This window comes from Plectrocnemia conspersa, unplaced genomic scaffold, assembly GCF_051122295.1.
Source record: "Plectrocnemia conspersa isolate PC_06_02 unplaced genomic scaffold, ASM5112229v1 ptg000002l, whole genome shotgun sequence".
NCBI classification, from domain to species: Eukaryota; Metazoa; Arthropoda; class Insecta; order Trichoptera; family Polycentropodidae; genus Plectrocnemia; species Plectrocnemia conspersa.
In genome coordinates this window covers 24,753,401-24,770,587 of record NW_028277166.1, presented here as the reverse complement: position 1 = coordinate 24,770,587, position 17,187 = coordinate 24,753,401, and the positions used below count along the sequence as shown (strand labels likewise).

The following is a 17,187-nucleotide window of genomic DNA, read 5'->3' as shown; positions in this document are numbered from 1 at the left end:
CACATTTAATATATTTTCGAGCTAGTAAATAGCTAAATTATGTAAAACAGAATTAGTAATCTGTGTTTTAATTATTTATAAATACATATATTGATTTTCTTTTAAAAATTATCCATATAATTACGAATGACGATATAATATTGAATTTTTAAGGACGTGACGATGAATTCGATATTAACCGTGATATTATTACTGTGACAGTAAAAGTATGCGTTTATGCTAAGACTATTTTTACCAATTTTAAATCTGGTACAATTATTTAAAGTTTCAAGTTTTAGGATAATCTTTTAATGTAATAATTTTTTATGATCAATTTATTTATATTTTTAAGAACTGTTTTAATAAATTCAAAACTTAAAAATTCAAAAATAAAGCCACGAGGCCAAACTACGCTGGTTCGCTCTAGGTGTAAAAACGCCTGCCAATCCAAAACAGATCCCCACAAAAAAACAATGTAATATTTATCATTTCTGCCTCAAATGGGCAAATACATACGAAAAACTTGTAGAATATTTGTCTAAATATAAAATTTGATCATTTTCACAAAATATAATAAAACTTTACCAGCCTCACCTATTTTTTTTATGTACGAAAAAATTGGGTGGGGCCTGGCCCCAATTGCATTTATATTATCACTACAGCTGATATTTTTGAGCGCCATTTCGAAATTTGTTAATATGTGGGGGCACCTATTCATGCCATATTTTTAAAAATATTATGGTTCAAATAATTGATTTACAGCCTTAAATTATACTAAAAAGACATTTTATTAGGCTCAAATGCTTACGGCACTTTTAAATGTCTAATGAGTACTGGCGATTTTCTTGATGACACCTATAGAAGTCATCCGCGGTGAAAGGGTTAAAAGTCTTGTAAAACATATTTTTTTCAGTGAGTTTTAGGATTGTATTACACTTATATAAATTTATCCATATTTAACACTCTAAAGGTGGATGACTCAAATATGCGTCATTGAAAAACTATTGGTAAAAGTCGTTTATGCACAACATAATCAACACTTACACGTTTAATTGGATAAGATTTAAAACACAGTTTGTAAATTAGTGATATCTATTATATATTGTTAACTATAATTACAGCTTACAATCAATAGATGTCGCTTAGCAGTTAGGGCTTAATTTTAATAATAGCGCATTCTTAATATTAAAATGTTTAGTTTGCTGCGGGACCTGAACCGATAGTCTCTAGGATATCAGTTCAACGCCTTAAGGACTACGACATTCCGGTTATACAAGACAATCTAAATATAAAGTTGTAAAATCGCCATGACGCGTTTTGAATGTCTCTCTGTAAAACATATGACTGAAGAATATAGACAAGGTTATTTTGCTCGTGTAACACCATAAACCAGGGGTCGGCAAACCTTTTTTGTGAAGGACCAGATTGTAAATATTTTAAGCTCAGCGGGCCAGGAAGCAAAATTAAAATTAGCTTTATCATTTCTCTCAAATATTCAAATGTATTGCAAAAGGCGTTACGTGGGCACTGAAGATGCTTTCAAATTTAAAGTGCATAACGTCACGGTGAAATACAAAGCAATAGGAGCACCTTATAATGTGATACCTAGCTAGCTCCTTAACTCGACGGTTGGCCGCTCTATTATAGCACATACTTTGATTTTTTTATATGTCAAATCTAACAATTACTTGCAGCCCGGATTAAAATAAGCAGAGGGCTGGATTTGGCCGTAATTTTCTGACCTCTGCCATAGACAGTGAATATATTAAAAAATATCTAATTTAATTTGGCCTTCTTTTTCGTATTTTAAATATTCCTATCCTAAGTGCATGTAAACGCAGGACAAATACCCCCTGGATAGATATATCTCCCATCAAAACTCCCCTGGACATTAACCCCCTGTACAAATAATCCCCTGTGCAAATAACCCCCTGACAAATAGCCCCCTGAAAATTAACCCCCCGTGTAAATAACCCCCCTGACGATTAACCCCCGCCACGTATAGAGATAAGTATTTTATATAAGTTGTTTTATTTATAATAAATGGTCATTATTTTAATAAAATAATGTTTAATACGAATAATCAGTATCAATACTAATTTATTTCATTCAGCAAAATACAGAATTTTTAAAATATCAATAAAACTAACACATTTACGAAGAAAATATACGTATTGTATATTTTGTACCGGTGACCGGTGCGAGCAAAATTGTTATAAAGAGTATTAAAAAAAAATAAAAAATATTATTACATATGTATGTATAATACAGCTAAACTTTGGCAATGGCGTCAGTATCTGTTTTATTAAGTATAATAGAGCGTCACGAGACGTGTTAAGTAATATCTGTATTATCTTTATACGTGGCGGGGGTTAATTGTCAGGGGGATTATTTGCATGGTGGGTTTATATTCAGGGGTTATTTGCACGGGGGGTCAATGTCCAGGGGGGTTTTGACGGGGGGTTATTGTCCAAGGGGTATATTTCCAGGCGGTTAGTGTCCTAGAACCATATTTCCTAATCTAGATTCTCCTTTATATATGGACTTTCGCTTTACTTTATTTGGAATCTCATTATCGGCAACTTAGCGTCAAAAGTGTTTAATTTTGCTTTTAAAAATCATTGGTTATATCGTCAAAATGTATCCTTTTGCTTAAAACATATGTGCTGATGTGCATATTGTTTGTGTTTTATTTATTGTAAGGTGCATAACAATTTTTCGTATTAAATGTGTTTTTAAACGTTATTATATTTTGATATATGTTTTATTTAACTAACGGTATATTTTTTTATTTTTTATAATACGTTTATTGTAATCTGATTTTCTAAAAAGTCTAAAACTTGTTAATGGGAATATATTAACTATTTACCAAGAAAAAACAACAATTAAAAAAACTAAAAACTAAGGTTTTACTAAGAAAAAAAAACTACAAGTAAAAAACTTGTGCTCTTTGTAATTTTAATCTTGATTAAATTTTATTGTAACCATTATTTTTTTGTATGAACGCAAATTGTTGATCGCTAAACGCTATATTATGAGCGCTAAACGCTATAGAGCGAGCGCGATGCGTAAGATAATAAGCGCATTGCGCAAGATAATAAACGATAGGTGCAAAAAAAATACAAGCAGTCCAATATTTTAATTATTCAGAATTCATATGACATCTAGCTATTTACAAATTTCTTAATGGTTATAAACCCCTGCCGCTACATCACTCAGCTGTTTTTTTAAATAATTCATTTATTTGTTTTACCGCGCATTTGATTGCGATGGACGAAAAATCATCTAAAAACATCATTACATTTACCTTCCTATACTATGTATACCTAATACTATGTCATTTATTTTTTGTGAATAGTAAGTACAATTCTTCGTGAACACATTTTAATAAATTATTTTTTTCTAAGTTTCATGGTTAACGTTTTACAAATTATTTAAAAAAGTACAATAAAAAAAGTTATTTTCCGATTAAAGTATTTAAATTATAATATATTTTAAATATTTAATTAATTTTTTTTTAACTAAAATACTGACAAACTATCAATCTTTCGCTGTATTAATTTTAATTTGTAAAAATATTAATCAAAACATGTTTTATTTCATTTTTACTTCCAAAAATTGAACATAAAAAAAGTCTCGAAATTAAATACGAGCTGGCGCTACCCCAACCAAAAAAAAAATACGAGTGCAAAGGGTTAAAAAATATATAATCAGGGCCGCCGAGAGCGAACCTGGACCCTGGGAAAACAATGATTCCGAGCCTCATGACATTAATGTAATTTTATATATTTTTTAAAATCGTAATATAATTTATTGAATAAATAATTATAGGTACGATATCATAACTGATATCATATTTTATGCGAAATATTTTAATTAGATATTAAAAATTATTAAAAACATCACATAATATTTATTTGCTAATTAGTCGTGTTTTCTTTGATAACATTTTTTGTCAAAAGCAATAAAATCGTGCCATCGCGGTAAAAACGCTCGATTATCAAGCGTTTATATTAAGTCTTTTTATAGCAATATCACGAGGGAGAATCGAATAAATAATATTTTCTGGTATGTAAATGAGTGTTCTTTGATTTTTGGTATTTTAAATTTAATATGCATTTTTTTAAGATTAGTATAAAAATGTGTGTTATAAATTATTTTTAGAGATCTTTGTTTTGAATAAAAAAAATAGTATTAGCTCAGGCCGTTGCTCTTCATTTTTTATGCTGACATTATAATTTAAAATAATCTGCCTATCAACGAGTGAGAAATACGGGCGTGCGTTACATGCGTTCCGCACGCATGTAACGCACTTCTTATTCACTCTCGTCACTTAGCATGCGAGCGCGTGAAAGGGAATATATCTCACCGTACGCGTCTGGTTCTTATAATCTCAAACCAATTGTAATCATATTACAAACATCCTTACAAAACCTGAAATATACAAAATTAAAATATACAAAAAAAATGAAATATTATTTTTTACAACTTTTACTTACACCACGTAAAAGTGAACAAGGAAACTAATAAAAGGCGATTGTTAAATATTTTGGTATATTCCTCTGTAACTCCAAATTGAAAAAGCGTATTAATAATAAAAATAATTTCTAGTAATTAATTTTAACTATACGTCATTAAAAATAATATATGTATGCATACACTTTTATATACTAGTCTTTTAATATTGTAATTTATGTTTATATAAATAAATTAATAACGGGATAGCATAGTCCGTAACGTTTACTAACTGAGGTTGCGGGTTCTTGAATTTTTATTTATTAAAAAATGCGCTATTATTAAAAAATACCTTCCACAGCTGCTGCATTAGCTAAAAATTAAGTTACATATAATAATTATCAATAGTCAACGATTCCCAGACTTTCAGTCTGGTGGTTAATACTTAATTGTAGATATTCATTATATCTGATTGACTTATTACTCAGTTTGTACGTATTTATCCCGTTGTAATACATTGGGCGCACGCCTGTCGGGTTATTTAATTAATAATTAAATTAATTAAAATAAAATAAAAAACCTTAATTTTCATAAAATATTATTTTTAGTCACTTAATCTTATATATGCTTAAATTATTGTTATTTATAGTAATATATCTATGTACAGTCCGTCCAAGATATGAACGCTCATTGCTACAGTATTGGTAAGAGAATATAATAGGGGGACCATGTGAAATTTAACGTTCAATTAATTTTTCCTATTTAATTTAATTTGTTGAAGATAATCTAAAATGTCACTATCTTACTTATTTTATTTATTTATATACATATTTAACTCAAAAACATGATAGTAGTTTTGGAATCACTCTCCAGGTTGAATATCTGTTTAATATAATATTTTTTAAAAATACCAATAGAATATTACAGGAATTTTTCTGTTAATTACAAAATAACACAACATGACAATAATTTATAATAAAAATATAACATATAATTTATAATTCAGTTTCCAACGTATAGTCACCCTACCCTTAAAACAGCCCTGATTTAGTATTGGTAACGTTCTCCTATCGGTGTAAACAAATTCGCGGAAAACTGTATATGTATGCATGCATGCATACACGCACCCTTGTTTCCAACACAACGATGACGAGCGTTAACATCTTGGACAGACTACATGTATATTTATTATTAAATAATTTCATTATACTCTTACAATTATTTGTAAACTATTTTATTTAATAATACTATATTTTTCTTATTCAGTAATGTTTGTGACATTAATTTTATCTATTTCATTAAATCTATAAAATATGTTTGAACAACAATAAAAATAACAACTACTTAATAATCATGTATTTCGTATGTTTATATATTACAATTATTTATGATTATAACATGGAACCTTTCAAAACACTATTATTTAAAAAAAAAACAATATAACAATATTTAACTTATACCTATTTTTAACATTATACATCTGTCACTTGAAATATCTCGTATAATGTTTTTCTCTAAAGTCCGATCGTTGTTCAAATATTGACAGCAAACTATTTATTTATATAAGAACTTAAATAAATGGGCAATATCATTTTTATGGTAGGTACTTAAAATCACATATTGTTATCACTCGCTATCTTCACCGATTACTTATCTCTTGTACAAAATTCCGATTATAACCAGATATAACTAAAAGTATTTTCCGAGATTTGTATTATTATCTTATAAACAAATTCGCATTCACAGGTGCTTCTATTTAATTTAAAAAAAATCGCATACAATATCAATGCGCATGTTTTATAATATTTTTATCGCGAAAGCTGTGGTTTCTATTGACTGCGTCGCAGTAATTTCGATAAATTATGTACTTTTTTAAAAGTCAAAACGTTCGTAAACATCCTGTGGTTGGTATATAATGCCGTCGCAAATATATCTCCTTTTGTTGTTTGTCGACATGGCGAATTCGGACCATTTTTTCTTCTTTATTTTTTTCGTACTGTGTGTATTATAACGTTCATATAAGGAGAACGAGATTTTTAGAACATAATAAGAAACCGTTACTTTACCGACATATTCAGTAGAAACACACCTGCGATTTTTTTCAACTGAGCACGTGTCATCAATATCTTTTGAGTTTTTTATTTATGTTTAAATGACCGTACAGATTTATATATAATAATATAAAAATTATATTAAATTAGATATTGCACTTGCTGACAATACGAAAATGATATTATATTTACATACTATATACTTTCGACCAGTAAAATAATTATTTAAAAATATCCATAGATGAAATATTTTTTATTCATTCCGAAGTTGTCTACTCTTTAGATAAGTAATGAGCAGCATTTTTTGCAGCGAATAAACGCTTGCAACTCTAAAATTTATTCGATGGACAATTTTTCAAGCAGCTTTTAAATATTTGTGGATTAAAAGATATAGCGATTCGTTTTTATTATCAAAGCGGATTTGATAGAAGCTTTTTATAATTAAAAAATAAACTCATTCTCTGCATCATGAGCATTTTTCTGATGAATAATGAAGGTGATCAACGTTTTGCAACGTATTATAAAATTTATATGTATTTTTTAAACGGGAAAATTCTATAGGACTATACTTAAATATGAAATTAAATTTTATTCCTCCGCGCGGTTTTAAAACGCTTTGAATAAAATATCCTTAAGACCTACATTTAAATGTTATATTTATCACTATCTAGAATCGCACATACAATCCTAGTAATTAAATTTATAAAAGGAATATTCTTATTTGCTTTCCATGTCACCCTTAATTGACGATGATTCGATCCTTTTGATTATAATATTTAATCCGTATAGAACAGTCTTTAGTTCTACATACACATTTTCTCTGCAAATAGTTCATTTTAATTGAACTTATGATGCTGATTCTTAACTAACATTAAAACTTGAAACCTCTCCTCTTAAGAAGATAGCGAAGAATCGTTAATAGCACAACTTTTCCATTCTAACTTCGTCAATCAAGTCTAATTCTTCTTGCGATTTAAAATAGCGATAAGCTTATTTTCTGCTACTGTCTCTTTACATTATTTAAATAATTCTTCTTAAGATAATGGTTTCATTACATTTGCCAAAAATACAAACTTCCTACTTTTTCAAAAAAAAAAATACGACTTTTTAATAGTTGATGTCTTTTTGCGTATTGCTAATTTATGAAGAATGTTGAGTTTCACAATGTATTTTTAAATTATAGATAACATTAAGTCCAACTTTCATTGAACTTAATTTTATTTTATACAATAGTAGCTCTGTTGTCTAACATTGAAGCAGATGTTCAGATCATAAAATATGTGTACTTATTTTAGCATATATTATTATTACATGAACATAAAATACATTATAACCTTATTAGCATTCGACCCTTTCCTTTATTGTAATATTATTAATATGTAATGTATATTTTATATTACAGGGAATAGAATAAGACGCATACGCATATATCTCGCTTCTAATCGGAGCTTCGGAAAAAAAGCTCACAAAAAAAGCTCGCAAGGTGTTATGGGAAACCTCTTCCCGCGCGTGTTGTTGCCATATGTTATTATTAACTGTGTGGCGCCCAACCGTCGATTCTCGATTCCGCGTATCATCACGCCGCTTTATAATGTTTAACCCTTTCGTGTCACCTGTTGGTAAAGTCGAACAATCGGTCACGTAGCGTGATTCGCGCGCGGTCGGCTGTAAAACGATTTAGTTATATGACCGTATTTACTGTTTGCCGACAGAACAGTAATGTATAATAAGTACTTTGCATACGCATTAATATAATTAGATGCAATGTGAGATTTAAGTTTAGATTTATACTATTTATTAACGGGAGAAACATTTTATTATATAATACGACAATTTTCCATAAGCGTAAATATATATGCGTTTGAAAAAAATATTACTAACTTATATAAAGAAAGTGTTCATGTTCAACTTGTCGAAATCAGTCTCAAGACTACTTGTCGAGTTTTGTAGTTGTGGAGGTGTCGAAGATTGCGTTGCTGGTTATATGCATCCTACAGTATTTAATGATTTATTATGGAATCGGTTATTTACTATGTTAATAATATGTGAGTGATGTACAATATATGGAAAACTTTAGACCAATTGTTCGATGTAATAGTATTTATATCTATAATCACTTTTCGGTAAGTTTTAGTGAAGCAGCAACGCGGTTTTCGTCCGCGTCTTTTCACGGTATACGCAAACTAAAATCTAAGTCGGTGTTGTTCACACTGATTTATTATTGCCAGTTTTTTGTCTAGTTGTTTCAGTCCATAAATACTAAAAGTTTTGTATTTCGCTTCTTCTAGAGCAGTGGTCTCTAAAGTGGGGTACGTGAGTTGAAACTTTAGTACGTCAAGTCATAATTAAATGATCGTAAACATCAAATAAACGAGAAATTGTCAATTTATACTCGTAGAAAACCTGACCTGAGCAAATCTTTTATATAAATTTGATTTTTTTATTAATGTTAATTTAGTGGTATGCATTTTTTTTTGTTTTAGAAATATGCAGTCAAAATATGTTGAGAAGGATCAGGTGATTTATTTGGTTTATTAATTGGCGTCAAGTTGGAGGCTCTTGAATTCTGATGTGGATGTTCAAGTATGTGTCAGACGAAGTGTCGAAGGGGAAGTCCTCAGACGAACATTCAGAGTGGAAGTGATCAGACGAAATGTCTGAGTGAAAGTGATTCCTGTAGCATTGGCTAATTTTGTGATCTGCCCGTTTTTGGTGTGACGACCAATTGGAGAAGGGTGACAAATTTATTTTAAATAAATTGCTATTGCCGATAATGTAAATTAAAAATAGTTTCGCGCGTTACCTATTTTCAAGGTGATAAATATTTCGTCCTTCATGATTTATGGCGCGTATTTAATCCGTTAAGTGGCCTCCAACGGTCCTTCGTTTTAAACGATTTTTTAAATTTCGATTATACATAGATATAATAGTGGTTCAGTTGATGAACTTGATATTACTAAATTCGTATTAAAATTTTATGACAGGAGAGCCATTGTAATTCTGTTTAATAAATTAAACCCTCATATCTACTTTAGATTTCTGAGAGTAATCAAGAAAACCGTCGGGTATTTAATCACCAAGAACGTATAAAATTTGTCGTTTTTATAATTAAATTTAGCACTTTAGAACATACAACACTTTCTATATGAGGTAAAATACACTGAATTACGTACTTTGTTTTTAGAAAAAAATCATTCTGTTTAGCTAATAATTTATCTATAAACCAATTTTAATTTCCTGTTATTGATTTTGCTCCGTATTTTTAATTTTAATAAAGAAAGATTGTATTTTATTAAAAGTTCTTATATATGAACTTGATCCTCGTGAGGAAGAAAAGTTGATCAAGCTGTCTCATTATCTCAATTTCGGATATCCCTCGATAAATAATATCCATTTCTGAGTTATAAAACTATCAAATTGTTGGCTAATTTTTCGACATTCTATTTGTGTGGACATTCTTTTTCTGCTATGTCAGTAGTAAAAAACAAAGCGCTTCGTCTCTTGAAAACAATGTTTCAATCACATATATCAAATTTACTTATTAAGAAACAACAGCAGATGTCACACTAACTAAAAATTATAATTTTATAACAGATTCAATAAATATTTTTTTATCTAGTACATTGGTTTTTATTTCTGACTGATGTTAGTCTACAAAATATTTATTCTACTTTTGCGGAACACTGATCTAGATCACTCTAAAGCTCGCACTTTTAGAATCTTATAACACATCAAATGAGCCTATATTAAATATATTTGATTTACATCAGCCGAAATTTAACATTTAGTTAAGCAATATTTGCTTTCACGAGTCATGGGAATTTTCTAGTTACAAATTATTGATCAGGAAAATCCACTGCCACAAGGAAAAAAAGCTCTAAATAATTTTAATTATCCTCATTTTTTATTACTGAATTGTGAACATTCTTTACTAAATTATTTTTTTTAATAATCGTGTGTATCAAATTTTATTTTTGAGTGAGAGAGAAGCAAACTTGTTTAGCAGATTCGTGAAGGCGCAATCGCCACGCTTGTAACGTTGATTTCTGTAATTTCAAAATTACTGTAATTATTTTTTTCTCTCGCTATAATGCTCCCAGCCTTAATGACCCAAGTTGCTATGTGTATGTGAGAGTGATTCTGTCACTTCCTCCAACGCGTAATTGATTTTTTCGTCCACTGAAACATGTTGGTCATCACTGTTTCGTTCCTGCCATACGTACCTAATTATCATTGTTGGCTTTGTTATCTGAATCTACCGACTGATGGCAGGTGCGACGCTTGTTCCATAAAATGTTGATTTTGTCTTATTTTTATTTTTACGGTTGATTTTCTAATGATCATATGCTTTATAATACATGGCGAAATCGCCATAATTAGTGTGGTAATGGACTTGTTTGAAGTCACATACGCCCTGACCGTAAATTTCGATCTCGACTCGACCCTCACGTACGCTTTCAGCACGTGACGCTTTCCTTTTTGTCCCGGAAGCGAATGTCCCGAGACACCCTTTCCCCGCCATTGTTCGCCCGGAAAGGGATCAGATTATTGAATCACTCTCTTCATATTGCCGACATAAATCGCCGGTCAGAGAACAATTTCGCAGAATCGTCGTTTAATCGCACGATACGTTCGATAAGACCCATTGTCGTTTACAGGTTGTATACTTTGCGTTACCTTGCCGTAATGCCGAACCGAGCCGCTTAATTTTCAACTCGACTGAGTCCAGCTTGTGCCCCGCATGCGGAACCCTTTTATGCTGTGGGTGTACCTTTTTTGTGATCCCCGAGACAGGTGGTGTGCTAGCCGCCCCGGGGCACGCGGATCGGAGGCAAGATGTTTCGTAAACATTTTTTTCTAAGCACGTGCCTAACATAATTAATTTGACAATAGATTTTCGAATACATTATAAAATACGACCGGAGCCAATTTAACCTTATATGTGTTACGGTTCGCTAAATCGTAAACCGCGGTTTTCGAGTGATTATAGTGTTTGTTGCTAACACGCTTTGTGTTTATAGCCGTATCGTTTCATATATAAATTTATATTTAAAGCGGGCGGCGTTCGAAATATATTACATACGTTATATACTCAGACGCACGCGAAAATTAATATCGCGCTCCGCATTATTACGCTTGTAATTTATTTAAAACCCCATGTTGAGAAGCGCCGTTTCTTTTGTTTGCCGACCCCGTTGTTTGGAACGAGCTAGCAGCTGCCGTTTAATATTTTTTACCGGTGTTAGCTAATAAGGGTCGCTTTTTAACAAGCTCTCTATTAGTGATTTACGTTTAACGTAAACTGCATTTTAAATACCTGTTTATTGTATTTGTTTATTTATTATATATAATATATTATTCTGAGAAAAGTAAATATAAAATTAAGACCGTGTTGAATGAAACAAAAACGATGTAATCACGGCGACGTAGAATGCACACGGTAGTTAGAATTATTATTATCAATATAAAACAAATTTTTATGACGCACGTATCTTTTAAATATACCATAACGATCGATTCAGGTATTTTAAAATAAATATAAAATCATTTTGAATTCAACGGATTTATATTTATTATTAAGCTTCAATTGTTATTTTTGTTTGGTTACCGTAACAACGAATATAAATACTATTTCGTTCATATGAAACGAAAAAGGATTTACCGTTAAAAATTAACTCTATACGCTAATTTAGACAATACTATTATAACCTTTTGGAGAATATCAAGGTATGTGTGAAAACAGTTAGTGAACTCTCATACACCTTGTTTCTTTTGTATATATCAAGATATATCTGAGAAATTTATTTTACACGCGTTATAGTAATTGAATATAACCGAGAATACCGGAATCTATTATTGATTTTTAATTAAGTGCGAAATTCGGATTTATCTCATGCTAAATAAAAAATAATAGTTTTTTTAGTGCTGAATTAATTTTCATAAAAAGTAATGTAATTAGTCAATTATACAGTAAAAAAAATTAAAGATTTAATATTAAAGGTGCAGCATAGAATGAATATAAACATATAAAAAAAATCTTAAAATTCATTTTTAAATGGTAATAATTTAAATACATTTCACGTAAACATTTATAAAAAATATAAGTATGTACACTTAAAATATTAATCTGAAGTTGTTTTAATTTAAATTTATGTAACATGCACATAAAAAATGTTTAATCTAGTCATATACGATAATATATTTAGAAATCCGTATAAAAATTTTACCAAATAAATTTTATTACATAATTAATATCTTATAAAAATTCAATTTCTATCTAAAAGTAGACCTAAATATTTTACATAATTAATAAATATAAACATTGCAAAAAATACTAGAAATATTTATAAATAAATATGTCCAATATATGACGCTTATGAGTACTCCACTGTTAAATTTAGAATATGCAGATTAATATTATTTATTTGTATTATTAAATAATTTTATACCTAAAAGTTGTATTTTCACAAAAAAATTAAATGATATGCTTTCTTAAACTTCAGAGAGGTATCCGATAATAATTCTAAGATGTACATTAATTAATTATGTATAGATTCTTCTAATAAAAAATCATTGAACAATAAGCAGTTCAAATAAATTAATGACAAAGTTAATAACTTTTCTCATTATTTTTAAAGAAAAATATGCAATAATTGCGTTTTTATTTAATATAAAATATGCTAGTTTGTGTTATATATAATAATTAACTCGTTTTAAGAGTATAATTTAAACTTAGATATTATGTATATATATAATTTAAAAAATCAATGTATTGGTAAGAAATAATTCAACGATGATTCATATATTTCCAAAAATAATAAAAAAAAATCTGTGATCAGTAAAGTCTTCGTTAGCAGAAAATGTTTTTAATAACCGAAAATTTAAGTTCATTACTGAATCGCATAGGAAATTTTTGCTTCCGATTATTGGTACATAAAATTCTATAGCGCTTTATAAATTACAGTATTAAATATCAACTTGCTCATTATAATATCTAATTTGTTTTTTGTTTATCTTTGCAGATCATAGAACTTCTTTGTCGGGATGTGAACTTTTGTTCGTCGTCGCTAGGCGCTGAGAGCCCTCTGGCATCATGCGCCCTCAAGTGACAAAACCCGCCAAGCGGACCTGCCGAAAGGGTACAGTGAAAGATCTAATTAAAAAGAAAACTAAAGCAGAATTAGATAAAAAGCGGAAGATAGTCATCAAAAAGATCGTCGCTACTGCTAAACAGAAAGGAGGCGATGCAAAATCGCTTTTGAAGGGTAAAACTGTCAAAAGTGAAAAACCTCCTCCAGCCAAGCCACCTAATCCTAAGCCTAGGATCTCGGCAAAAGCGTCAACTTCAAGCAAGCAATCGACCTCAGATAATAGTTCTGAAACGGTGACTCCTAAGAAAAAAATAAAGCCTCGGTCACCAGAAAAAGGTAAATTAGTCGACAAGAAATCGTCGCCGGCGCTCAAAAGTCCACCTAGAGCGTCAAAGAAAATCATACCAAATAAAAATGCGAAAAATCAAAAGGTCGAACAAGATAGACTTGCAAATAAACTTATTAGACCTCCTAAAAAGCCAGTTAAAGCGTCGACTACCAAAGAAAAATCGGAAGAAAGCAGTTCGTCGAAGACCAACGTGACTCCTAAATCCGCCATTCCTAAGGAAAAAGATGCAGTAAAAGTTACTGCTAAAAAACCCGCTGATGTAATTCATGCGATAGCACAACCTAAGTTTATAGATAAAGACAAAGACAGATCTAGATCGCTGGAAAAGAAGCGTCTCGGGCCTACCAGGAGCTCTTCGGCACCGTTGATTCCATCTACGGGGACTTCGGATGTTAAAGATAATAAACCTGCAGCAGCAGTCCGAACCACCAAGGCCTCTTTAGAAAATCTCGCTCAAATAACACCAACGAACATAAAATCACCGAGCATTAAAAAAGCAATGAAAACGCCAGAACTGAAAGACGTTTCTCCTTCGCCTCAAATTAAACCAAAAGAGGCAGAATGTAAAATACCTACGAAAATCAACCAAGAAAAAACCGAATTTAAAACTATTAAGCCTAGCCCTTGGGCAGCTGATAACAAAACCGAAACTAGTATCGAAAGTAACACGTCGTTTTTAGATAATCAAATATTATTATCTCCATTAGGCCGAAAGAAGCTTGTTGGAAAGGTGAAACCGATCGCTAGAGTCAAAGGCACAATAATAGAAAAGAAAGTTGAAGTAAGAAAAAACACTATGTCACCTGCTAAAATAGTCGAGGAAAAACCCGTTTCAGAAAAGGAAATATCAGTGACTGAAAAGCCTAAGCTTGACTTGGATAAAAAAAAGGAAGTCATTTCTCTTACAAAGATAATTGAAGAGCAAAAGAAGAACCAGGTAGACAAGGATCAATCGAAAATGCCTAAAGCTACTAAGAAACAAGATGTAGATAAAATCATTCCAGTTGTATCGGATAAAAATGTGATGGTAGTGCAGCCCGAGGTTATTAAAAATTCCGATCAGATTGAAAATGCGCCAATAGAAGCTGAAAGTACTGTCAAGAAAACTATTAAAGTGAGCAAGGTGAAACTTATTACGAAAGGATCAAAGATGGGACTCAAACGCGGCAAGCCCTTGGGTAATAATAAATTGTTGCTTATTAAAAAATGCAATTTAGGCAAGAAAGTCGTTAAAGAAGCAAATAAAACTTCTGGTTCAAACCAATCAAATACCAGAGGTAAAAAGTCTCTAGAGGCTCGGAAGAAATTCATTTCTAGTGATAATAAAAACGTAGCAAAAGACGTTAAAGTAGGGAAATGTAAGACGATTACGGTAGTTAAAAATGTTCGTGTTATTAGTAAAGTAAAATCAAAGGTCAATATACCAAAGAAAAATAAAACTGAACCAAAGGACGCTGATAAAGATGATGTCAAACAACAAATAAACAAAAGTGATTCGGTTGAAAATATTGATATTCCACCAAAAGCTGTTTTATCCGAAGAAAGTTCTGTAAGCAAAGACGAATCAAGTCAAGTAATTAGTGATGAAAAAGCTAAAGCTAAAACGATACAATCCGATCGACCGCCTAGTCCGAAGGCAAGCACGGAAAAAGAGGAAGGAACTATAAAAGTTTCCGAAGAAGAAGTAAAGATGGAAAAGTCTGAAAAAATTGCATCATCGCCACTCGAAAAATCGAAAAGTATAGATTCTGTAAAGAGCGAAAAAAGTGGTGATGATAAGAAGAGTAAAAATAAACCTTTATCTAAACTAGTGAAGAAGCTTATCACTGTTCCGACTCAAGAAAATATTGGCAGAAAAAAGTTGTTGGGCTTTTGGACCGGTCCTAAACAACACCGCGAAGCTTCTCTAAACGCCCAAGCCAAGGTTCAGTGTTTGTATGAAAACGAAAGTAGAACACATCTAGAACTTGGACTTTTAAGAACTGTCGATAAAGCGTATCCTATGAAAACCAAAGAAGGCGTAAAAAGGAAAGCTATCAAAGTAGAAAAAGAGTCTGCGTCTTCTGAATCCGAATATGAATCTAAAGCTAAGCTTGTCGAAAGCACTAGTTCGGAAGACGATTCAAACCCTCCGACAAGAACGTTGCGCTGTCAGCCGGGAATCCGCGGAGCCGGTAAATATTGGGAAATGAAAATATCCTCCAGTGACGACAGCGAGGTCGAACACCGAAGACAAATCACAGAAAAGAAAAAGATTGCAATAAAACCGAAGGTTTTAGTGAAGACTGAAGCGTCTGTAAAGCAGCCAGTTCCTAAACCCATTGTAACCAAAGACAAAAAACCGGGAACGGGCACGCTAGTGAAGAGGCGACGTAAGAGAAACGAGATCGTCATGGACTTGAAAGATATGGTCGTGAAGAAGCGAATGGCTAGTTTGAACGCTTCCGCCATTCTGGCTGCTAGCTACGAGAAGCGATCGCCCAGGTCCGGCAGAGACGAGACCACCACTTCAGATTCCTCTTCGGCGAGCAGCGAACAAGACGAGGTGCACTCTAAAAAGTTTAAATCTCCCGTTGACAAGGGGGAGTGTTCCAAAAAAGACTATTTAAACAAGAGCGAAGCGAAGCCGGCCTCCAAGTCAAAGGTGGAGGTGATAGTTAACCAAGAATCCGACGTAACCATCACGGGAGTGTATTCTCATCATGAGGGGTTTTGCACGGTTTCTGGAATGCAGTATAGAATTTCGGCTACGAGCCACACACAGACGACCGCTACCAGCTCCGCGGATAAGGTGAGTCACATGTTTACTTATACGTATGTGAAATAGGTTTATCGACTTTGAATTTTTTTGGACAGTCGGTTTCTTTTGGACTTTTTTCTGATCAATTCACCGAGGAAAATAGTTGTTCGTATAAATTTGCCGATCCAAATATTGCTAAATTTTTCATGCATGTAATTGCTCTTGTAGTATAAAATTTTATTTTTTTTAGGTTGCTTTTTGTATTTATGTTTTAAAATTGTTGTTTCCATAAACTTGACTACAATTTTTAAAATAAAATTTTATAATGAGACACGATTAATTGTAAATTGGATTCTAATTCTTTAAATTGATTAAATTATCATGAAAAAGTTTTGATTACATTTTCGTTAATATACATAGATTTTCTTCTTAAAAGTCGTCATAATTTGAAAATAAATAAGCTAGCATATTGGGTTGTAATGAATTTATATTCGTTCTGTAAAATATTTTTTTTAAATAAGT

At 31.3% G+C, this 17,187-nt stretch overlaps 1 protein-coding gene across 2 annotated transcripts in view; it reads left to right on the top strand.

Moving 5' to 3' along the window:
- Hers (Histone gene-specific Epigenetic Repressor in late S phase) overlaps window positions 1–17,187 on the top strand; it is a 386,163-nt gene that overhangs the window by 54,063 nt on the left and 314,913 nt on the right. For both annotated transcript variants that reach the window (XM_088205897.1, XM_088205896.1), the window contains exon 2: window positions 13,508–16,716. In XM_088205897.1, coding sequence (XP_088062023.1) covers window positions 13,579–16,716 — 3,138 coding nt within the window. In that variant the 5' untranslated portion in view covers window positions 13,508–13,578. The remainder of the gene's footprint in view (window positions 1–13,507; window positions 16,717–17,187) is intronic.